The 26,368-nt window shown below is 40.8% G+C and overlaps 1 protein-coding gene across 1 annotated transcript in view; it reads left to right on the forward strand.

Annotated features, from left to right (window-relative positions):
• Positions 1–26,368, forward strand: part of PTAC3 (plastid transcriptionally active 3) — a 170,795-nt gene that overhangs the window by 133,085 nt on the left and 11,342 nt on the right. Inside the window, exon 9 of the mRNA XM_087670108.1 lies at positions 11,794–12,268. Within this exon, the coding sequence (XP_087526234.1) occupies positions 11,794–12,268 (475 nt within the window). The remainder of the gene's footprint in view (positions 1–11,793; positions 12,269–26,368) is intronic.

Below are 26,368 nucleotides of genomic sequence, written 5' to 3' on the forward strand. Positions count from 1 at the left end.
CAATGTTGTTTGCTTTATGTCACTGATGTAAAAGATAATATGAATGCTGAAAACCAAGAGCGACTTTAGCTCTTGGAAAAGTATAAAGATTGTTTTTCGGAAGATCTTCCTTATTAGCTTCCCCCAGAAAGCCCAGAAGACCATCATATTGATATTATCCCGGGCAGTTCTTCTCCTAATATAGCACCATACCGTGTGAGCCGTCTCAACAAGAAGAAATCAGAAAGCAAGTCAAAGATCTACTCAACCATGGGCTAATTGGACCAAGTAGCTCACCATTTTGTTTACTGGTTCTTCTTGTTCAAAAGAAAGATGGTACATTCAGGATGTGCATTGATTATCGAGCCCTCAACAAAATCACTGTGAAGAATCGGTTTCCTATTCCCAGAATTGACGACATTTTGGATCGTCTAGGAGGCTCAAAGGTTTTTAGCCGCATTGATCTAAAGAGTGGTTATCATCAAATTAGGGTAATTACCACAAGATGTACACAAAATTGCTTTCCGCACTTCATACGGTCTTTATGAATTCTTGGTGGTTTCTTTCGGATTAACCAATGCACCGGCCACCTTTAATCAAATGATGGAGCGCATCTTTAGAGAGCATCGACAATATGTCGGTACTTTCTTTGATGATATTCTTGTCTTTAGCAAGAATGAAGAGGAGCATCATCGACACTTGGAAATTGTTCTACAATTACTTCAACAAAATCAACTCTTGGTAAATGGTAAAAAGAGTGAATTTTTCATGCATAAAATAAATTACCTTGGGCATGTCATCTCTTCTGAAGGGATTCAGATGGATCCTGAAAAGATCAGGATAATCCAAGAATGGCCTCATCTTCATGATGTACATGAGGTGCGATCATTTCTTGGCTTATGCTCTTATTACCGCCACTTCATCAAGCATTTTGCACATATGGCTTCTCCACTTCATGACCTTACAAAGAAGAAGATCTCTTTCTAATGGAAGGAAAAAGAGAAGGCAGCCTTCACAAGGCTGAAAATAGCTCTTACTTCTGGACCTGTTCTTATCATTTCAGATTTGGTAAAACCATTTGTGGTGGAAGTAGATGCTTGCGGTGATTGTATTGGTGCAGTGCTAAATTAAGAAGGCCATGCCATAGCCTTTGAAAGCCGCCGTCTAAATGATGTGGAGAAAAGGTATGACATTTATGAAAGGAGCTCTTAGCAGTGGTTCATGCTTTAAAGATATGGAAACATTATCTTTTAGGCAATGAATTCCTTATTAAAACTGATCATCAAAGCTTGAAGTATTTCAAGACTCAAAAGCATTTGCAGGAGAAACATGCAAGATGGGAAAATTTCTTGTCTATGTTTCATTTTCAAATTATGTACACTCCAGGGAAACAAAATATAGTTGCTGATGCACTTTCTAGAGTGCCTTGCATTGCAACTATTATAGTGGCTCATCATGAAGATTTTCAAACGATAAAGAATACTTATGATGAAGATACTGATTTTCCAGCAATTTGGTCAAATTTACAGCAAGGAGGTTCTCATCCAGATTATTCCATCAAAGACGGTTACCTTCTCATCAACAATCGCCTTTGTGTCACTCTTCTTGTTCGACAAAAGGTGCTTAAAGAAAGTCATGAATCCCCTTATATAGAGCATAGAGGGAGGGCAGCCACTCTAAGTGCAATTGAGCGGTACTTTTATTGGCCAACATTACGAAGAGATACACATAACTTCATTGAGGCTTGTCTGGTATGCCAAAAATTCAAGTATGATAGGCAGAAGATTCCAGGATTGTTGCAACCTCTTCTAGTGCCCAAAGATCCATAGGAATCTATCACAATGGATTTCATCTCAGGTATTCCAAGAACACCTCAAGGTCATGATATGATTTGGGTCATAATTGATAGATTCAGCAAACAATCACATTTTATTCCATGTCATAAAACATTGAAATCCGCACAAGCTGCAAGACTTTTCATTCAACATATCTTCAGATTACATGGTATGCCTTCTGAGATCATTTCAGATAGAGACTCCAAATTCACAAGTAACTTTTGGTGTGCTTTATTTGAGAATTTGGGAACCACTTTAAAGTTCTCCTCAGCTTTTCATTCTCAAACTGACGGCCAAACAGAGGTGATGAATCTTACTCTTTTGGATATGTTGAAAGCTAATGTTAGTGAACATAAGTCACAATGGGAGAAATATCTTCCATTATTGGAGTTTGCTTACAACAATGCAGTGCACTCATCCACAAGGAAAGCTCCAAATGAAATAGTACAGGGTAAAGTGATTCCTCCTCCAATTATTCGCACTAAAGATAAGATTTTTGCTGCTGATGAGTTTGCTTTAGATTTAAAAACAGCAATGGATCAAGTTCGAGCCACTATCAAAGTTGCCCAAGAGCGACAAAAGAAGCAAGCAGATAAATGAAGAAGACCTTTGGCTTTTGAAAAAGGTCAATATGTCTTGCTAAAGTTTGATAAAAGCGGGCTTAAACAAGGTTCCGGTCAAAATTCATCTTTTCCAAAGCTCTCCAGTAGATACTTTGGACCCTTCAAAGTGATTGAGAAAATAAATGAAGTTTCTTATCGACTTGAGCTTCCTGCTCATTGGAAAATACACAATGCTTTTCATGTAAGTTTGCTAAAACCTTACATAGGACCAGAACCAAAGGAGCCCATTACTGAAGACATCTCAGAAGTTGAAGAAACAGAGCAACTCTTGGAACCTGAACAGATTTTGTTTCACAAGGATCGAACAATGAGAAGTGGCCTTGTGACACGAAAATTCTTACTAAAAATCAAGAATCTACCCACAACAGATGCACAGTGGGTAGATGAAAAATTCATGAAGGATTACCCAAACATTCTTCAGCCATATCAACAAGCTTTTCAGCTGAGGACAACTGAATAAAAGCTAGAGGGCTGTCACAACTCTATAGAAACAGAATTTGTATCATTTTTCATTAATTTGTCTATATAATGATTTATTAAATTTATTTCCTTTGCACTAATTAGATATAAAGAAAAGTGCATTGGAGCTGGCCATTGATGAGTGGTCACAGGTTATGGTGGACCCATGCGGTGGGTTAGAGAAAAGATAGTTCACACTTCCACCTATATGGCCCGATTGGGCGCCTCTGACCAGAACTCACGCATATCAGGGTTAGACTCGTACACAGAAAGGATTGATGCCTTGAAGTATGGGCTAGATCCACCAGAACAGTCAGTTACAATCAACAAGATGGCATGATCATGAAATGCTTGTATAATGTGCATGTGTGGGCTGAAAGCTTGAAATGCACATTTCTGTGCATAGAAAAGTCACATGAAGATTCTGATACCGTTTTGTGCGATGTACACGGAAAAAGCTTTAATATGACACCCATATTGGGGGGGTCCCTAAATTTTAGGAGATCCCTAAATTTTAGGAGCCTCGAATTAGTCTAAAAATGCTAGTCCTAAAAAATAGGGATGTCATTCTAAAAATAGTAAGTTCTGTATTGTGACTGTGCTTACTAAATTTAGTTGTTTCTATTCTTGACAGTATTCAGTTCAAAAAGGAAGGCCATAGAGAAGAGACACCCAAGTTTATAAGTGTCCCACCACTTGTCACATCTCATGACATGTGGCTGGACACTTGTCTTGTGCCACTCCACTTTCCCATTTTGTACTAGCTCTTCCCTCTCCTATAAATAAGAGCTCGTTTTTCTTCATTCAGCATCATTTTTCTTTGCTGTAAACTCATGTACAGCACCCACAGATAGCCAAAAACTGGCCCCATCCATCCCCATCATCATCCCCCACTTCTCCATTATCAAATTCCTCCATATTCCCTCTTCTATCACTGCTGTTTTACAGGACAGCAAGCCTGTAAATTCATTACAGCATCTCCTTCTCAAGCTCTTTCTTCCATTTTAGCAATAAGAAGGAAGCCCTATCCATGTAGTACTGTTCAACGATGGAGAAAGGCTGATTTTACCTCTTTCTTCTCTCATACTGTAAAGAAATCAGTTCTTATCATTGCATAATAGATAATGCATGTGTGTTTGTACATCTTTGCATGATCTTGTGAGAGTGAGAATTACTTCTCCTCACTCTCAGGTTGATTGTAACTGAGCTCTTCCCTAAGGGACTTGGGTTGAGCAGAAATACATTCCTTCGGGGGGGGGGGGGGGGGGGGGGGGGGGGGGTGGGGGGTTGGCTATCTTCAACCCTCAATCTTGTCTCCATTACTTTTACATTTTCATGGCTGTAATTTTCATTTTCAGCTTTAAGTGTTCATTCTCTTTTATATTAAATCTCGAAAACAAGCGAATATCATAATTGTTAAGCATACTACGTTGTTCGGGGCGTTTACACAAAGGGTGCATGTTGCCTGTCCAATGGCCTACTAAGACTACAAAGGCGATGGTTATCTTACCAAGGAAGCCCAAGTGATCACCCCAGAGAATTAAGGCATCGAACAAAGGGTTTACGTTTGCTGCCTAGTGGCGTGTCAAGCCCTACAAAGGTAGATGGAATCAACTATGGAAATTTTTTTAGGCTTTTTAGATTTGATAGATTTAGCATTAAATGAGGATTGCAAATTAGTTTTCATCCTATTGAGTATCCGTGCCCCAATACGAGAGAGTAATAAGGGATGGTTAGACCCAAGACCTTCACAAAAACAAGCATACTTTCCCTACCATTACTGGGTGTCGGTGAAGAAGGAAAATGGCTAAGTTGTGAGTATAGCAAATAAGTGAAGCAAGCAAGATAAGCAAGCAAGCTAGGAAAAAAGTGCCTTGGAGATGGGCATGTGCAATGTCTCGAATATGGTGGATCCAGAGTTGACTAATCCAAAAGATCGAAAATGGATAAATACGCATAGATGCATGCTTACATAAACAAAATGCCAATGCATGAGGTAATGCCTTTCAACATGCAAGATATCATGTTCACGCAAAATGCTATGCAACGGTGCCACTTGGACAGTGCCCTCGTAGGGGAATTGTTCACTTGCCCAAGCACCCTTTTACAATAATATCATCCTGACAGTGCAGATGAAGTTACAAATGTCCATAATACAATACAAAGAATAAATGAACGTCTATAAAACTGTAAGCATCATCACTGTCACTATTAAGAGAAGAGGCCGCCCCCTTTGAATTTGAAGGGAAAGCAAGAGGGAAGCACCCTCTTCCCATCAATTTGAAGTAGGGGAGGGTGTACCAAGCTGATTCTAGGTAGCAGGTATTGAAGAATCGACCGGTTTACCACTTTGGTCAAGATGTCTGTAAAATTATTTGATAAAGGCAGAAATGTGTAGCTCAACCTCCTCTTTGGAAAAGCGGAAGTGGACTCCCACATACCGCGTCCGTGGTGTGATGATCAGATTGCTTGCAAGGGCAATGGCACTGTGGTTGTTGCACTAGACAATGGTGGAAGAATTGCAAGGAAAATGAAGGGCCGCCAGTAAACTCCTCAGGTAGATGGCCTTGGTGGTGCCATCCACAAGAGCCCTATATTCAACCTTGGCCGTGGAAGTCGTTACCGTCTCCTATTTACGGCTAGACTAGGAAATGGGACTCATGCCCAAGATAAAGAGATAGTTGCCAAGGGAACGCTGGGTGTCAAGATCTCTTGCCCAATGAGAATTAGTGTACCCCTGCAAACATAAACCAGAACCATATGTCAGGCCATAAGAATAAGTACGCCATAAATAATGCAATTCACGAAGACATGCAATCCAATGTCACATCCTAGGTGCTTTAAAATACTGACTGAGAATGCTAACTGAGTAAGCTAAATCTGACCTAGTATGAATCAACCAAAGAAGTTTCTCTACAACAGATCGATAGGTGTGTGCATCGAAGGGTTGACCTAGGGTATCCTTCGATAAGTGGACAATAGGATCAAGAGGCGTGGCTACTCACCATGTCTGATCTGTAGTGTACTGTTCCACAAGCTGAAGTGCGTACTTCTACTGTGACACAAAAAGACAGCCCCCAGACCGAACTATCTCCATCCCCAAGAAATACAACAAACCAAGGTCTGTCATCTAAAAGGTAGTACTAAGCTTTGCCTTAATTTTTGCGATTGCAGCAAAATCTGAGCCTGTGATGAGTAAGTCATCAACGTACAACGGGATATAGCTAATCCCCTCTGCAGTAGATTGAACATATAAGTTCGGGTCATAAGGGATTGAATGGTATCCTGAGTCTGTAAGAGCTCATCCATCCTATGGAACCAAGATTGTGATGCTTACTTTAGCCCATAAAGAGCTTTTTGCAAGCAGAATACCTTATCCTGCGGGTTCCCAAAAGGAAAGCTCGGTGGTTGCTCCATATAGACTTTCTCCTCGAGATAACCATTTAGAAAGACACTCTTGACATCCATCTGATGTGTTGGCCAACGGTCGTAAGTGGCTAGTATGAGAAGCAACCGGAAAGATGTCAATGGCGTAGTAGGGGCAAAGGTCTCTTCATAATCAATGCTAGGCTTCTGTCGAAACAATTGTACTACAAGGTGAGCCTTGTACTTGTCTAAAGTCCCATAAGCTTTAAGCTTAGTCCTAAAAATCCACTTTGTCTCGATGACTTTCTTGTGGCTCAGACGATCCACCAATGTCAAGTCTCATTTCGGTCAATACTCTGTAGCTCCTTCTCCATGGCCTCTCGCCATTGAGGGTGTCGAAGAGTCTCTTGCCATATATCCGGCTCAGAATGCGTTATGTAATTAGTTGTAAACAGTGACGCAAATGATGCCTGAGGACCAAGCCAGATAGATCTTCTAGGTTTCTCTAGAGTGGAATCCAGTGGTAAGATTCCCGAATTCCGCATGGTCTGTTGGTACCAGTGAGGTAACGGGTCTCACGGAGGGGGTCTAAGAGCTGAAGAATTTGCAAGAATGTCAGGAGCGGGAAGTAGACAAGGCTCAGTAGGCACGATCTCCAATGATGTGGAAGGAGGAATCGGATCGAAATCTGGTACAAAGGACTGCACGATATCCCTCTCGTCAAAAATGGTGTCCCTTCAAATGATCACCTTATTTGTTCGAGGATCGAACTAATGATAGGCTTTCGCTTTAGAAGAATAATTGACAAAAATAAGGAGATCAGCTCAGGGAGTGAGCTTTCCTATGTTATCATCAGGCGTGTGTGTGCACGCACGGCACTTGAAGACTCTGAAGTGGGAAATAACAGGTCGAGAACCAAATAATGCCTCATACGGGGTCTTCTGAGGAAGAGTTGCAGTCCGACAGTGGTTGAGGATGTACGCCGCAATGTTAATAGCCTCAACCCAAAGGCGCTCAGGGAGCTCTGCTGCGAATAGTATAGAGCATGCTATTTCCATGACTGTCCGGTTCCTACTCTCTACGACTCCATTTTGAGAGGGGGAGTTGGTAGAGGTGAGCTGGCGAGAGATGCCATGTTGCTGTGGAAACTCGGAAAACTCGTGGGAGATAAACTCACCATCGCTATCACTCCTCATGCAACCAACACGATGTCTAGTTTGGTTATGAACTAGTAGCACCCAAGTATAAAAATATGTGAAAACATTTGACTTATGATTGGTATAGGCCGTTAGGCTGTGCCTCACCGCGAGCAATTACTAAACCAGTTTGAGAGTCAAGGACCTCGACTGTTGATGCTGTAAGAAAAATTGCTTGCCCCAACCGGCAAAGTTGCTCAACAGATAACATGTTCACCCCAAGGTGAGGAACATGATATACATTGTCTAGTGAAGCGAGATCTGGATCCTTGTGAGTGGCAAAACTGACGCAATCTTGATCTTGAATCTTGAGCGAGGAGTTGTTTCTTACGCGGATCTGTCTGGCTGCAGGGACTCAGGTATAGAATATGTCCTCTATAGGAGTCATGTGATACGTAGCTCCACTGTCCACAATCCAAACAGGAGTTGAAGTGGCACTGGGATACGGAAGCACTGTCCAAAGTTTCAGCTGGGACACAACAGGATGACCAGAAGGTCCACTAGGTAAGGCCATGGAGGCAAACTGTGGTATCAACTGATCCACACTTGGAAGAGAGTGGGAGGGATACCCAAGCTGCAATGATCTCGAAGGTATGTGAGAAGAAGGTGGAACACCACTCCGTTGAGGCAAGGATGAGTCCTAGAAGGTGTGCCTATGTTTCTATAACCGCCCGGTGTGATGTGCGGTGCAATATGAGGTGTCTGAAATGGAAATGTAAATGGTGTGAATGGAAATGGAGAAGCAATGGAAGAAGATGGTGGGATGGGTGGGTTTTGAATTTGTGGAGTGAAAGGTGAAGATGCATTTTGTTCATTTTTTCCATTTAATGATTAAAAATGAAAAGATGATGATGAAGATGCTCCATGTAATAAAGGAATAGGAACACCAAATTCATTTTGATTTTGAGAAGTAAACTGAAAAGAAGGAAGGGTAGAAGATGAAGTACCTAACTTTTTCTTATAATCCCCATGACGTGTGTTAACATACAAGAATTGGTCCTCAAGAGAACCTTTTCCATAGTCAACAGACTATACTCTTTCTTCCTCATGATTTCTACCAGTATATTGCTAAATAGAAGAGGTAAAAGATGAATCTAAAGTACCTTGCACCGGAGTAGATGAAAAAGGATGAAAGAATGGAATATACTTCGGATCTCTTTCTCCAACAGGGGGGCCCATCCCTGATGAAGGTCTCGACGGCCCTACAGCATCATCAGACTTATGTGCAAAATCTGGGGGATACACACAAGGGTGGAAGCTGAAAACAGTTTTCCTCTTCTTAGTTGTGTAAGCCAAAAAAACTCAAGTACAAAGAAATAGAAGAACCCTAGATATGGGTCTCAAACCAAACTCAACTAACTAAGGTGGCATACTAACTGAGCCACGAACTAGAGTAGATAAGGATAGCTATCATGTAGCTATTATTCAGGGGCGGTGTACCAACCGCATCTGCAACTGACAAGTCGGTGACATAAATGCACAACGGTCACCCTGGCGTATCACGAGTGGAGCTCGATATCTCAACATGTGTTTGTATTTTGTGTTTTACATTTTGCGTTTTGCATTTGGGTTTTGAGTTTTGCACGTCACTGTTTGTGTCTTTGTGTTTCTATCCATACACTCTATGCTTCCTCAGTGGAAACCCTAGCGGCTTTTTCATAGGTAGCAGTATCCATTTCCTTCAAGGGGGTATTCGTTGTAGAGGTATTGATATTCTGGATAGCCTTCTTCGTAGTGGTCTTTGGGGTAATAGTAGTTGGCTCTTGGTTGTTGCCAGAGTCTTCTTATTCTTTGTCATCTGACTAGAACTCTTCTTCTTCTATCACTTGCTTCTTCTTTTCTTGGCTCTCGTTTGAGTTCTCTTAGCTCTTTCGCTCTTCTTTGACTAGCTTCAACCCATTCTTCAATTGTTGGACTCTTCTGGCTCTCTTTTGCTTCAAGTATGGTTCAACCCGCTCTTTTGCTTCTTTAAATCCCAAGGTAGTCTCCTTGTCCCATCCCAACAGGATTTTTCCTTGTAGCTCTGTGTCGAGGTTTTGGGCCATCTTCACTTGCTATAGCTTGGCTAACACATACACACACACAGCCATCCACCCACCCAACCCCTCTACCCCCCTTGCCAATGAGTAGTTGGTAGTTGGCCTCCAAGTCCTCATCTAGCTATTCAATCTTCTCCTTGAGATTGTGTAGTCTTTTCCAATGCTTTGATTGCCTTCCATGTTTGCTTGATCAGTTTGAGCCGCAACTTCTTCTTCTTGTATGTGATCTTTAACGAGTGACATAGCTCATTCTCCTCTTCCAAGAAAGTGTCCTTCCATAGCTTTGAGTCTCTCCATGTCATCATTTGGATGGTATGCCACGCGCCCCTATCATGCCATGGCTCCCTCTCAACTTTATTGGCACAGGAGGTTCTCTTTCAATTTTAAGCAGGTATCAGACCTAGGGGAGAGAAAGGGGGGAGGTGGGGAGATGCGCCATGTCATGTCGTGTTGTGTCATGTCGGGATCGTTGTGCTACGTTGCGTGTGGTGTTGCGGTAGGATCTTCTGTGTCTGTGAGCTTGCTTCTCTCTTGAGCTAGTATGCTCTGTACTAGAGTTGCTCTGATACCTAGTGTTACGGACCTTCATGGGACTTCAAGTCATAACCTGTTCATGAGGCATAGAAATGGCACATCCGAAAGGTACACAAGATATATCAATAAGGAACCTTTATATTCATGATATCAAAAGATACAACATTGAGGCACATCTCAGGACTACACCCTTGTGATGGTGCACATGTAAGGGTTCATCACGAAGCCTAGGGAATGAAATGTTGAAGCACAACCCAAGCAGAGCTTGAGTGACTACTACTCCCTATAATTAGGTGCATCAGTAGGCATCCTCATGGTATACCTACACAAACATGGAAAACACAAATTCAAAATGCAAAACATAGAAACTGATATAACAATGATGAAGCAATTGTAGATAGTCAATAGCATGCACAAACATGAAAAACACAAATTCAAAATGCAAAACACAAAAACAGATATAACAATGATGAAGCAAAACATAATACCTCAACTCCAATTTGGCTCGAGTTGAAGGATTAAGAGCTTTAAGATTTGATATATGTTGGTAGTCTGGTGGGCTCAACACATTGAAAAGCATGAAGAAGAGTAATGAAGGAAAATGGAAAGCAACCCAATAATGATGGAGATCCCACAGAGTTACTCCAAAGGGGGCTACCAAGAACACTCACAATGAGCAGGAGTAAAGAGTGAAGCACCAACCAAGTGTGAGTGAGTAATGTTCCTCTCCTCTTCCTTGCTTCAGTTTCGTGTATTTGTTCCTCTCCTCTTCTTGCCACTTCTCCAATCTACCTCTCTGTATAGTCCATCTAGCAGTGCCCCCTTTCCTTTTTCCTCTGGCGAGCTGGCCAGCGCTGCCTCCTGAGTCCTCACTTCAGTTTCTTGTATTTGTTGCTGTCCGCTTCTTGCTGCTTGTGCAGTCTACCTATCGATGTAGTCCATCTGGTGGTACCCGCTTCCCTTTTTCTGTCGCTTACCCTTTCTAACATTCTACTTTCATCTCAGCCCTCTGCTGCCCTTCTCCTTTCTCTGAGCTCACCTGTTCCTTTCCTCCATGCTTGCACCTTTGGCAAGCATATTCATTCACATTGCTTGAGCCAAAGTTACCTCCCCTTTGCAGTTAGCTTTACAACATACCATTTATGGTGCAATGGATATTAACTGAGAGCCTTAGAGATTTTACACTCAAGAGAGGTTTGTTTGTGGCCTGAATGCTGCTCAAAATCTCTGGTCCAGAATGTTTAGTTTCATTATGGAGGTTTCTTAATCTTCTCCATGATACTGTGCTGCATGTGTAGCTCTCCTAACATCTATAAAGAGAAAAGGGCGTTTTCATTTGCTCAAGCAATCCAAGTCACCAGTCTTCCATTTCATTGCCTTGGCTGTGTGAGGAATTCTCAGATATAGGTCAAACTGGCACTGTCAATTACATAATTTGTAATGTAATTGCTTCTCTTGTATTGGGATGTTCATGCCTGCCAGGAAGTAAAGCAACTGCATTCAGAACATTGATGCTTATAGTATCAAAGTAATTATAAGACACTTATCCGTGTTCAGGATATTTATTTGCTTGTGTGATTGTTGTCTGCCTTCATACTCACACGTATGACTTAGAACACATCAGATGTCTATTGTAATCTAGTGATTTTTTAAGTGCCTATGTGCTTCCCAAAATCAAAGAACTAGGGTCAGGTTTGTCTTGGATAGATATTGCCAAAACTGCTATTATTGTGGTCAATGAAGTGTACTTTTGGGTTTTCAGATATATAGCTGAAGGGGGTTTAACTGGAACACGACAAAGGTGGAGTCCTTCATCAGATGGAAAGTCCACTCCTATAGATCCTGATAAAGAAGGGTTCATGTTTATGACTCCATCAGAAATTTCATTTAAGAAACATTGTGGAGAGCAACGTTCTGCTTATGCTTATAGTCTCATTAAAAAGGTGAAGAGGGATGGGGTCCATGCTCTTGGTAAAGGAGCAACTGAAGAAGATGTTTCCAAGGTTCTGGAAAAGCTGCGGAAGGACATGCTTGCAGATTCTATTCAGCAAATGAGAAAGCCTAAGGCTGCTAGCAAAATGCTGGTATCAGAATTGAAGGAGGAACTAGAAGCACAAGGACTTCCTTCTGAGGGAACAAGACCTGTTCTTTACCAGAGGGTTCAAAAGTCAAGGAGGATAAACCGAGCACGAGGTCGACCAGCTTGGTTACCACCTGAAGTTGAGGAGCCTGAGCAGGTACATCTGCATCTTATCTCATGCATTTAACTAACTTGACAAAAGGTGCTTCAAATTTCTAGTGTTCGAAGTTGTTGATCTGTTAATCTGACAATTGCAGTTTCAGCTGAAAACCTTAGTTTTCACTTGGTCCAATTGTTTTACACTCTAAATATTTTCGGACTAAAAAGGGAAATCCAAGGAAAGATGAAGCTTAGCCACCAAGGTGTCACTAGGCTACTCTGCACAAAGCAGTGGAAAAATCCTATAAAAGACACAAATCAGCTGTGCAGTGAAACCAGCCGTGTAGACTATCCCAGTTTTTTGCAAGGGTACTGCACTTCACCAGAGTAGTAACTCATGCTCTTTCACTTTACTTTTCCATAAAAAGAGAAATTTCTTAATAAAGAACTTAGGACAAGGCCTTCCTTGAGGCAAAAATAGAAACAGCCAGCCAGCCCTCATCCATGCATTCCAAGTCTCTTTGCGCTTCTGTGTTTTTTCCGTTCTGCTTCTGCTTTCCGCTGTGCAACTCTGTGTTTGGTATTAGAGCTATTTAACATATACCTCTTTAGAGAAGTAAGGTAGGTAGTGACGTGTGAGGTGTTGCTTGTGTTAAGGCAGTCAGGCTGTGGTGCCGCTTTTGTGCCGTGTGTTTTGAGCGTTTATCCTTGAAAGTCCAGTAAAATCTCATGGCTTCCTCTCAACAAGTTGGTAATATGTTCAGTTCTGCATTCAAGACACTGTGAGAGCGCTACAAATCATTGGTCAATTCCACGATCATTGTGGATGAAGCACACGCGAGGTCAAAATGGATCCTTCCCAAGACAGGTGCAGCACACATCTATGGTGAGAATTAGTTATTCAAGTTCAAAGCTTCTACTTTGTACATTGAAGACCAAGGTATATTAAAAGTTGGTGACACGCTAGCTGAAGATCAGCATATAAATCTGCTAGCTCTTGTTCTACCTAAAATCCAGAAACATCAGCATAAAAAAGGTTATCCTTATCTCCACTTAGGATATATTGCCATAGGTATCATTCTCCTTTTTCGCAAAGGACTTAATGTGCCCTGTATGGCTGCTGTCCTAGACACTAGACATCTCCAATTACAGGATATGATTGTCGGAGTTGTTATTTCTCCACTTTCAAATGATCCGATTTTCTTTGAACTCTGCCCAAACTATGTAATAGCTATGAATGATTCTTACTTAGCTGAATCACTTATGCTCCATGTAAGACCCTAGGCTTACAAATGAAAGCATCATCTGCTCACTTAGTGTCACGAGGATGTGAAAATTTGATGTTTTTCTTATGTTTAATTGATATTTGATTAAAGGATTAATCAAATGTGCAATTAAAATATGCACATGTGTTGCACATGTGAGGTGCAAGCTACGTTTTCACAGTTGAACGTTGAAGGACCCTGTGAAAAAAGATGGGTGTCAAAGGCAAAAGTTGTAACAAGTTACACTTGTTAGATTCTAGGTGAATTTTGGTGTCAGTTTTGCCCCTAGGACCATTAATTGGCCATTAAGTGTCAGTGGTGACACTAGGAACTAGGCATTAATTAATGGATTAATGCTTGTCCAAGGGTCAATTAATGCATGGGATCACTTTGGGTTGCAAATGGCCTAGCCAATTAATTTTTGGAAGGGCAAGGTCAATTTTCTAGGCATGGTAAATGGCTAGAAATTGCTGAAAATGGATTAAGAAAGCTTCCACTTGGCAAAACTTTCCCGTGCAAGTAGGGGAAAGGCTAAATAGGACTGAAGGGAGAGGGAAATCTCGTTTTTTCATTTTGGAGCTGTTGGGAAGAGGTGTTGGACTGTTGCTGCTAGCTTTTGGGGCCATTTCCCAGCCATTGGAGACCATTTTGGTGATGGAGATTGCATATTCTTGACCTTGGGAAGCTGGCAATTGCTGCTGATGCACTTTCTCCTGAAGATCACAGTCTTGATGCTCCTATCGTTGTTGGTGCATCCATTTGAGACCGGTATAACACGGCAGCAACTGATTTTGATCAGGTCTTCGTGACAGATCTCAAAATTTTCTCTCTTTACAGCATTCTCTCATCTCCTTCAGCCTATGCTCAACCATTCTCAGTGATTCTCAGCCATTTGGAGGAGATTTCAGCCACTTTTGGTGGGCTGATCTGTAATTTCTGCAGTAAACCCTAATTTACAGCAGAAATTAGGGTTTAGCAGCCACCTTGGGATCCGTTCCAGAGATTGAAGGCTCAAGGGATTGAAATCGGCAGCTGATAATTGAAGATTATCAAGGGAATTCAGGAGCCAACCCATCCCAAATTGATTTGGGGTAGCATTTGGCCAGCCCAGGGTCAAATTGGAGAAGAAGTCCTGGGTGAATGAAGGGGCAAATGACCCAAAAGGCTTGCTGGTCATTTATGACAGCAAGAGCAAATGGTTAGCAGAAGGAGATTAAAGAATCTCGAGTTGTACTTCTTTCAATTGAATGAAAGCTAAAGAAATACCACAAGGGGCACCAATTTTGGGGCCAACAGGGTGTCTACTGTCCAAGAATGTTATGGTAAAGTGTGTATTTCATTTTATGTACATTTATTTATTGCTGTAATTAACTCTTAAATCAGGTTATCACCACCCATTCCAAGAAGGAAGGCTGGTTTTACTTAGCCATCCAGTACAGAATGGTTTTTAGATGTATGTCTTTAGCAATCCCTAGAGTAGTAGAAGGAATTAACTCCTCAAAAGATAGAGGCCAAATAATCATTATGAAGTCAGATGAAAGCACACAATACTTTCTTTCGGATTGTGTTAACTGGTTAGAGATAGAACTTCCCCATGAATGGCAAATGGACATATCCTCTTTAAAGAAAAAAAAACTACTTCCTCCCAACATAATCAAGGTCCAGAATATCAAAGGCAAGTCACTTCTTTTGCCTCCACATAATACTCTGGAACCTCCTGTTTTTGCTACAGTGGTATCTTCGATACCTCTACAACCGCAATTAAAGGTCTTCCCTTCTCAAAGAGCTAATGTATTGAAGTTTCATACACAACCTTGCTAGCACAACCAAATTGTACATGGAATTCGCTAGCACTGTAAGAAACTCATTGAACAAGCTTCTTCTTCTTCTTCTTCTTCTTCTCTGTTATTAATGTCACTCAAGAATTCGATTATGAGAACAAGAAGTTTAAAGCTGCTCCATACTTAAGGCCCCAAGATACTGCTTCATGGACAGTTGAGTTAGAAGCTGCTAACTAGACACATTTGGCCCTCACAGGCTTGATCGAGAAAGTTGATACACTACAACTCTCTGAACAGATTTTTGTTTTATGTCAAGAAATGATTAAAGCGTCAAAATCCAGCTCTTCTACTCCTGCAACACTTCCGATGACAGCAGCTTCTTCATTAATTCCAACTACAACTGCTACACTTGATTGGGCTATCTTTTCCACTAAACGACTCCAAAAAGGATGGAGTTCACATTTTGTTTTCCTATCTTCAGGGACACTAAATGTACACCAAATTTCTTCTAATAGTAAATTAAAAGGCAAAATGATCATTCCCACTGGTGAAGATACTTCCAAAACCCCCACTACTTTCAATAGTGATCTATACTGTTGCTATGAAGATTTAGATGTCTCTTCTTGTGATGAGGATTCAGAAAATATTTTAAAGAGGATTCAGAAAATATTTTAAAGGAAATACAATAGATCTATTGTCCTTCTCTATCTGAAGTGATGAATGAGCCTCAACCATATATGCATCAGAAATCCTTACAACCAGGTAACACTGTTGAAGGTCTGGCAGAATATCTTGAATTTATGTTCCCAGACTAGTATGATAATGATTATCACCTTGCATTTGATACAATTGACACATATGATCTTCACCGTATCTAAAGGCAAAGAGAAGCAAATCAGGTCTTAGATCATATGCCTCTGTGCTTTGATCCTAAGAACCTTCAAAAGGATGACTTACAACACCATATTGAAGCCCGAATTGATTCAAGGATGATGGGAGAAAGTATTGAGCAACACCCTCCTCATATTCCTCCAAATGAGCTCTCTGCATGGTATTTCAGAGACCAAGCCACTTTTCAGCGATAGGCTGCTTACACACTCTCCTCTTCTGATGAAGATGGTGATAGTGTGGTGGATGAAGATTTGTTCCCATTAATCCTTACAGAGCAAATACTTCTCCAGATTCAGTCCTTTGTGCTTTTCTCAATGCAAATACTGTAAGTAAATCATCTCCACCTCCAAATCATCCTATGAATATCTCTACTGTTTCTTTGAATGCAACTTCTTCACATTCTAAATCTTCATATACCAATTTCTATAAGAAGGTTGGTGTTCCAAAAAAAGTAGGATCTTTTCCTATTTGGTTTATAGATGGAAAATCTCTAGAGGACTCAAGAGATTAAACTCCTTATCTACATGATGTATGCCTATGTAAGCCAAAAGATATAGAAAAACCCCAAACCAACAGGATTGATATACTTAATGCAATGACACATGGTTTTGTTGGTGGACTAAAACAATGGTGGATATCAATACAATCCCCAAGTCAAAATGGTAATTGTACAGCATACTGACCCAGTTCAATTGTTTTTTGAACTGTTACTTGGCGAGTTAGTCAGTAACAAATTGGATGATGTCTTGGAAGCTTGTGAAGCATTTTTCAAATCAAAGCTCTGTGATCCAAGGCCGTATAAAGAGTACCTCATTTATATGAGGGATCTTCTATACGAAGGATAAGGCGCACATGATAACAGCATGAAAGAACATTTGGTATGTTCTTTGCCTGAGCCTATCTCCTTTTATTGCAAACAAAAAATGAAATCACAAAATAGAGATTTTACAGATAGTGTGGGTCAGATAATTCAGACAATTGAACAGGCTATCAAAGAAGTTTGTCATCACCAAAAGATGACCCAACTCAATTAAAAATTTCCCTAGTCAATCTGCAAATCTGCCTCTAAGTATGATGTTGACTTTGGCTGCAAGCAATGCAATTGTGGTTCTCCTAGTTCCAATGGGTCTAACCATAAATACCACTCAAATCGCCATTACAAAAGCTAGAAGCCCTACTTCAACAGACAAGACCACAATCATCACTCTAAAAAATCATCGCGACACACTAAGCATTCATACAGACATAGACATGGTAAGTCACATCGTTAAAAGATGGACAAAGACTACAAAAAAGAGTTGAAATGCTACATTTGTGGTAGTTCTTCACACTTAGCCAATAAGTGTTCGAAGAAAGGAAAGACAAACAAATGTTGCTCCTAAGGTTAATATGTATTATCTTAGCAATTCCTCTTCCTGAGATGAATATTCTTCCCAAACAAACTCTTATTTAGACAGTGACACTGAAGACGATTCTTCTGAACACAACAATGACAGCAGTATCTCTTGGCATATTGCTCAAACAACCACAAATGAATCTACATCTACAGATGCCTCTTTAGAGACAGATACAGAATCACAAAGTGACGTAGATTCAGAAGACTCTGAAGATTACACAGTACACTCGACTACATTTGAACTTGTAAATGCACATGTCATTCATTTTCTAGGCCAAAAGGATAAATTGTTTCTTGGAGCCACTTTGATTGCCAAAGAAGAATCTTCTAGAAAATACAAAGGCAAAAAAGCAAAGCAAACTTTGCTAGATTCTAATGACTCTGACACTACTACAAGCTCCTCTTCAAAAAAGCATAAAAACAAGCTACGCCAAGAATTTGTTGCTAATTCTCATGATCTTCCCAAACCAAGCGCGCTTGGCCCAGAGACAAAAGGACAAGCTAATATGCTTGTTCCTTATATACTTGAGCAAATGCATCAGCCCCCAACAACTACACAACTAATGCAATCCCTATCTGCTACAACTTCTAGCACTCAACAAGCAAGTACTGATATGATTCAAGCCTTTTCTTTCATGCAACAGGAATTACACTCCCTATGCTAAGTCTACAAGTGGATTCTTAGAGGACAAAAAGAATTAGCAAAAGGGACAACTGCTATTTTGCAAGAATTGCATAACTCTTCCGCATCCATGGAAATTCTTGTCAAACCTGTAAATCAAATCAGATTGTCACAACCACATGTACATAAGATCAATGCTATGACTATTGGTGGCCCAATCCCTATGGTATGTGTTCAATTGAAAAACATGCCACAATTTTCATTATATGTGGATGCTTTACTAGTTACAAGATCCAGTCTCACTATAGCTCCTTTTGAACTCTTTCCTCCAAAGTGTATAAAATCCTCTACTCCTATTATAATTGAGCTGTCAAACAACAAGAAGGTTACATTGATCAATGTGACACAAGATTTTCTCCAACATGGCCCTATTAAAGTTCCTATTGAGGTTCAATTGACGAAGCAAATGCGATATGATTTGCTCATTGGAACTGATATCTTACAACATCTAGTTACATTTATTTTTGCATTGATCATTTCACAGTTTCCTATTTGGGAAAAATTGTAGAAATGCCCCTGATACCTAAAATTGGCCATAGTATTTACTCAATAGCAGAATCAACACCACAACAAAAGGATGCTGCCAGAAATGATTGGATCAATAGAGAAATACAATTATATGCCTCAACAATTCAAAAGATCAAGCAACACCTCACAAGCTTCATGCATGAAGACTCGCTTATGTATAGAGAAAAACAGACCTCCTATGTTGTTTCTCTTCCCATATAGCCAAATCTTATTCCTACTAAAGTTGTTCACTCAAGTATGAAAGAAGAAGACCTCTTACTTTGCAAAGAAGAGATTCAAACTCTTCTTGAAAAAGGCTTAATAGAACCAACTACTTCCCCGTGGGCATGCCTGACATTCTATGTAAATAAACACTCAGAACAAAAAAAGAGGAAAGAAAAGAATGGTCATTAATTATAAACCATTAAATAAATATCTTATAGGACATGGGCATCCTATTCCCCTAAAGGATTTGTTGATTAAAAAACTCAAAAAAGCCAATATCTTCAGCAAATTTGACCTTAAATCAGGATTTTGGCAACTACCTCTAAAGGCCGAAGACCGGTACAAAAGTGGTTTTTGTGTTCCTCATGGTCACTACCAATGGAATGTTTTATCTTTTGATATCAAAACTGCTCTTACCTAGTTCCAAGGATGGACTGATTCAGTATTTGTCAAACTTCCTTTTTGTTTGGTGTATATTGATGATATCTTGGTCTTTTCAGAAACCATCAAAGAACATATTGAGCATCTTACTCAATTTGCAAAAGGAGTGGAGGATTCTGGAATGGTCTTATCTCCTACAAAGTTATGTTCCAGACCTATGTTGAATTTCTAGGGTTGGAAATTCAACAAAGAACCATAAAACTACAGGACCATGTTTTGGCAAAATTTTTTGATGTGCCAGAAGAATTTTCCAGTGTGAAAGAGTTACAATAGGTTTTAGGGTGCCTAAATTGGATTAATTCTTTCATACCTAATATTACCACTTATTCCAAAGATCTTTATCCACTTCTCCAAAGGGATCAGTTCAAATGGAAACCTCTCCACACACTGGCTATACAAAATATAAAAAATCTAATCAGGCATCTCCCTCCCCTTCTTCGCTTGCCTACTGGTCTATCCCTCTTCCTTTACACTGACGCTTCTGATTTTGGATGGGGTGCTTGTTTATGTAAAGAAGATTCTTCAGCCTCACCATCAACTCTTCACACATGTCGATATGCTTCAGGGATCTTTAATAGTACACAACAAAATTATCCCTCTTACCAAAGTCCTAAGTGAACCTTTAACCAACTCCCACAAGTCTAATGCAATGTGCATGTTGAGCCTTTGTAAGACTTTTAGTGAGAACATGTGCAGGATTATCTTGTGATTTGATCTTAGTCAGTGTGACTAGACCATCATCCAAAACCTGTCTGATAAAATGATACTAAACATCAATATGTTTGGTACGTGCATAAAACATGGCATTTTTAGCCAAGCATACAACACTCTGCCTATCACATCCAAGTACAGGTGTTTTGGTAGGCAATCCAAAATCCTTGACCAAACGACCAAGCCAAATAGCTTCTTTTGAAGCTTTAGTGGCTGAAATATATTCAGTCTTAGTGGTAGAGAGTGCTACTATCTTTTGTAATCTAGAGCACCAAGAAACTGCCCCACTAGTCAAGGTAAATATGTACCCACTAGTAGACTTACAAGTATCCAAGTCACCTACCATGTCTGCATCACAATACCCCTATAGATTTAAGTTACTCTTTCCATAGCAAATACATTTTCTTTGTGTGCCCTTAAGGTACCGTAAGATGCATTTCACTGCTTCCTAATGTGCTTTGCCAGGATTTGACATAAACCTGCTCACTACTCCCACTGCATGAGCAATGTCAGTTCTAGTGGCAACCATAGTATACATAAGTGAACCAAAAGTTGAAGCATAAGGAACACCCTTCATAGAGCTGATTGCCTTATCATCTTTTGGGCAATCTGCTTTGTCAAGCTTAAGATATGGTGGTAAAGGAACACCAAGGGGCTTAGCATTTGCCATGAAAATTGATCAAGTACTTTGCTGATGTACTTTTCTTGTGAGAGAAATAAGAGCTACTGCTCTCTATCTCTTGTCATACGCATGCCCAAAATGTGTTTAGCGGCACCCAAGTCCTTTATGGAAAAAATTGAATTCATTTGTTTTTTCAATCAATTAATATGGCTTTTATGCTTACCAACAATAAGCATATCATCCACATAAAGCACAAGTATAATAAGGCTTCCATCATCAGCTTTCTTAATATATAAGCAGTGATCTATATTACTTCTTTAAAACCCATGTGAGAGCATGAAGGCATCAAACTTTTTATACCATTGTCTAGGAGCCTATCTCAAGCCATGCAAGCTTCTCTTAAGCTTACATATCAAATGCTTCTTTCCTTGTATAACAAAACCTTCAAGTTGTTTCATGTATGCTCTTCTTCAAGATCACCATGCAAAAATGCAAATCTAACATCCATATGATCAAGTTCAAGATCCATAGATATTACAATGGCAAATAATACTGGAAGAGTGGTCATTTTGACAACAAGAGAAAAGACTTCTTGAATATCAATGCCCTCTTTTTGTGTATAGCCCTTAGCCACAAGTCCGGCTTTGTATTTGGGTTTGCCATCCACACATTTGATTTTATAGACCCATTTGTTAGGAATGGCTTTTCTATCCTTGGGTAATGAAACCAAATCCCAAGTATCATTCTAATGCAATGACGTCATTTCTTCCTGCATAGGTAGCTCCTAGTTTTTCTTCAATTCACATGATAAAGCCTTTTTATACGTAGGAGGTTCACCTTCGTTTGTGAGAAAAATGTAGTCAAAAGAGGGATCAAACCTTTGTATAGGTCTTCTGACACGTGTAGACCTTACCCAATGATCTGTGTTATCAGGTTTGACATTGCGCACTTGAAAGTGGCATTCCTAAAGAGGTTTGATCTGGCAAACCTGAACAGGTCATATGAAGCAGGTTTGCCAGATCAAACCTCTTCAGGAATGCCACTTTCAAGTGCGCAATGTGGAGATTAGTTACAGATATGCACCACGATTTTAAGTACCTCTCCCCAAAATGATTGCAAGAGGTTAGTTGTGGATAGCATACACCGTATCTTCTCACATAACGTGCGATTCATTCGCTCAACCACACCATTAGATGACAGATTATAAGGAGCTGTAATCTCCCTTTTAATCCCATTGCCATCACAAAATTTATTGAATTCTTTAGATACATACTCTCCTCCGTTATCTATTCTTATGCATTTTAATTTGAAACCCTTTTGAGTACTAACAAATGCATAAAACCTTTTAAAAGCATCAAATGCCTCACTTTTCTGCTTAAGCAAGTAAACCCATAGCTTTCTAGAATGATCCTCAATAAAAGACACAAAATAACGAAAACCACTATGAGTTTTTATTGGCATGGTACATACATCAGAATGGACTAAATCAAAGATACATGTCTTTCTAGAGGCTCCATGAGAGTATGGACTCTTTACATGTTTACCTGGAACACAAAAGTCAAGCTTTGAGTTTTTCACATCAACTCTTCCAAGTGAAGAAAGTGCCCGCAAACCCTTTTGGCTCATGTATCCAAGACGCTTGTGCCATAACTCCATGTGTGACTGCACTTAAGCAATTGGAGCAAACTTTCCAAGAAGCGCCTTGTAGTAGAGATAATATGAGTCCCGTTTTTACCACCTCTAGTGACTAGCATAGACCCTTTCTGTATCTTCCACATTCCACCACCAAAAGTCGTGAAGTAACCTTTGTTGTCTAGCTACCCAGTTGAAAGCAAGCTCTTCTCGATGCTAGGTACATATCAAACATCATGAATGATCAATTTCTAATCATTTTCAAGAGTCAGGTATATGGTGTCCATTCCTTTAATATCACATGCATGATTGTTGGCTAGGTAGACCTTTCCAAGATTACCTTTTGTATAAGAAGAAAAACACCCCAAAGATGGGGTTACATGAAATGAAGTAAGGCTGTCAACAATCCACGATTGTGACAAACCATCATGAGCTGACAACAAAGCATCTATCACATCCGTTTTAGTGATATACATGTACTCCACTGTCATAGCATGTGGATCTAAAAATGCAACCAACAAATCAACATCTTTATCCTCTTCTATCTCCTTAATAACAACACTAGATACTACATTTGCTTTTTCTATCTCTTTAGGGGTAGAGCTGCCATCCTTTTCATTCTTTTTGCCTTTTGCATTAGCTTGCTTCTTGGGTTCTTGTTCCCTTTTAAAGTACCCGCAATCAGGCTTTTTATGCCCTTTGCGACCACATTGATAACAAGTTACATCTTGTTGTTTTTCCTTGCTTTTGCTGCAATTTTTGTACATATTTGCAACATTTGATCTTTTTTCAATTCTTCCTCTTACATTGTAAGTTGATCCATTGTTTTCCCCTCTTGCCTTGCGTCTAATCTCTTTATTGAGAATAGAACCACACACGCCATCAAATGTCAAGTTGGGGTTATTGATCAATGACACAACCAATGCTTCCCATGAATTGGCAAAGTCATAAGCAAGAAGATATGTGAGGTAGGCTTAGACTCATCAAGCTTCAAGTTGACCAGCTTTCGCATGAGATGTACTTGATTGACAGGAGTTGTATTCTCATAAGTAGCCTTGAGTTTCTCCCAAAGTGCATAGATAGTATCAAGCCCCTTTATATCAACCAAGATATCATCTGTGATTGCCATTTTAATGTAAGTAATGGCCTTTTTATTCATTTTAGCCCAATCCTCATTTGGCAAAGCAATAGGCTTCTGTTTCGCCAAGGTATTATTACAATCCTTAAGAAAGAGTATACCCTGCATACGATCTTTCCAAAGATCAAAGCCATTGCCATCAAATTTACGAATCTCAAAGAGATTCTTTGTGTCAAATGTAGATGCACTGCTAGCCAACTTCAGCAATAAAAAAATTGCAATAAAGTGCCGAAAGCTTTTAGCCAATAGCAAGGTTGCCGAGTGTAACAGCAAGTACACACACTTGTACTTCCAAGGTGTCTAGGAAGCAGATGTTTTGCTGCAATTTCAGTCTCAAGTACTGCTTATAGCATATACACGAATCAAATCTGATACATTTGCAGTAAGGACAGCACCCACTTTAGTAATACATCACCATAATGTCCAAATGCAATAATCCAAATTCTGTATATACCATTGTTCCACTGCATAATGAGCATTTAGCAATACATATACCAAGAGAAGCTGCCCTTTTACAACATTTGAAATATCCAAAGTTCAAATTTCTCCCACTCAACAGTGGATCTACTGTAAATTTCACTGTCAAGTCTCAAATCAACTCAAAATGCATCACCAATGTGGAAAGTCCCAAAAGTTTTACAGTAAATCTGTCCCAATTGTATCAATACATCTTCGCGAGCATCAAATGCAGGTAAATGTTGCAAAAATTTTACGAATTTTGCAAACACCCCAAATTTCAGTGTTCAAGAGTGCATAAATTTCAATGAAATTAACTCAACCGAGCAAAATTTCACTTACATGTGAAAAGCCCCAAATTTTTTGGCACCCAATCTCTGCAATTTTTGGGTCAACTGTCATTGTTATGTGTGTCTGGCACCAAATCTTGGAAAAACCCCAATTTTCAGGAGTAAATTCGCACAGATTTGTGTTCTATGCTTGAGCATGTAAACACGTGATAAAGAAGGGAGAGAAACAAAAATTCCAGATTTAAAAAAAAAAAGGTCGTTGACTTGCCTATCTACCGCCTGGCCCCATCAGCCCGTCATGCGCTGGTCAACGTGGTCGCATGTTGGTCAGCCCTGTCGCATATCTAATGTTGGGCCCATCAGAAACTGGTCACCCATTAGCGCCTATCGTGATGACTTGGAGTCGCGCCAACACTTGTCGCTCGCCTATTGCCTGTGGCTGTTGCCTACAACTACTACTTGTACATGTCGCCTCTGTGATTACTGCCTATAGCAGACGTTGCAGCTACCTTTCACGTCTACTTGCTTGGACCGTCGTGCTCTGATACGAGTTTTATGAGTTGAGTAGAAGCAAAGAGAGTATGCATGTCAATCGAGGTGCAAAGGAGTTTAGTGAACAATGAGTGTGAGAGTGAGAGTCGACAGATCGGTGTATATCAGTGTGGTACACACAAAGAATAAAAGAAAGTGTTTATACTTAGGGTACGATACAGTTACACCCGCAAGGGTGAGTACCTGTGTAAAGTAATATACACAAGAGAGAGCGTAAGGGCCTTTACACCCAACAGAAGCTCTAAAGTGAACGAAGGTTGTAAATGAATGTAAGAGTGTACAGAATGCCCAAGGGCAGATCAATGCAATGTCAGAGAGTGATGTCCACCGAAGACGGATCATCCCAAGTGGAGTAATCACTAGTTGGAGATGAGACTGTTTAATAATGAAGGTCAGCAGTCTAGTCACCAAAATGTAGCAATCGGAGGCTGAAATCTAGTAATCATAGCAATGTACCACTAGAGGAAGGCTGAAAACTGATCACCCGAGCTAGAGAATTGTCAGGCGATAGTAGGAAAGGTGTTACTAATGTAGATGGCGTGCTGGACAGCAAAACACAAGTGCTGCAGTAGTCATGTGGTGGGAGAGATGGCAGCAGCTTGTCGCCTAGCACGAGATGCTGAAAACACAGCCTAATCAGGTGCTATGATGACATAGGAGATGGGGACCTCCAAACAACAAGGTGATGGCTGAAAACAAGCTATGTAGGGCTAGATAGTGTTGGCGGTGATGGTTGGACAGCAGATTGTAGGTGGCTAATGGCTGAAATCTACACGGTAGAGCAAGAAGCCTACACAAAAGTATAAGGTTGAATGATGGGAAACCTATCTATTTATAGATGTGAATCGAGCGAGCTCCGTCGCCCGTCATTGCTGACCTACCACCGCGCTCCCGCAACCCCCCGTCTCTCCCGTTGACTTGCCATAGCGCCCCCCCAACGACCCAACCGTTTCGTTCGCCTATCCCTTCCTGCGGCACATTGCGCCTCTCCGCCCCGCCAGACTGTCACGCCATCGTGTTGCTTCCAACAGCAAATCCCCACACCCATCCCCCCCAGCTCTCGCTCCGCCTGAAAATCCTCTTCAACCAACCTCTCTCCGCCCTGATTCCGATCTGACACCCAGTAGCCCCCCCCCCAAATCTTGCATTGACCCCCAATCAGACGCCTAACCTGACGTTCTCTGTTGTCTCCCCTTTCCGACCCTTGTGCGCCCCCCAAATCTGACGCCTAGTCCCCCCCCCCCCCACAACTCCCACGCTATCCCCCGTTCCTTTCAACTGGCAGCTCCAACCCCCTCACCCGTGCGACTTCAGTCTGGAAACATCTTTTTGTGGTGCTCAGTGCCCCCGTCACTGTCAGAAAACAGAAAACCCCCCCCCCCCTCCCTCCCTCCCCGCCCCTCTTCATCGACATTGCACACCACCCCCACCTCACCTCCGGTTGCTCCCTCCATTTGTAGCAACGCTCCCCCCCCTCTGAGTGTTCAGCAATGTGATCGGCACGTTTTTCAATAGGGACGCGCAATGGAAACCTCTGGTCAGACGCCGGCACACTCAGCGAGTGCCCCC

This window comes from Lygodium microphyllum, chromosome 28 (assembly GCF_053477565.2).
Source record: "Lygodium microphyllum isolate KBCC chromosome 28, Lygodium_microphyllum_v1.1.10, whole genome shotgun sequence".
In the NCBI taxonomy this organism is placed as follows: domain Eukaryota; kingdom Viridiplantae; phylum Streptophyta; class Polypodiopsida; order Schizaeales; family Lygodiaceae; genus Lygodium; species Lygodium microphyllum.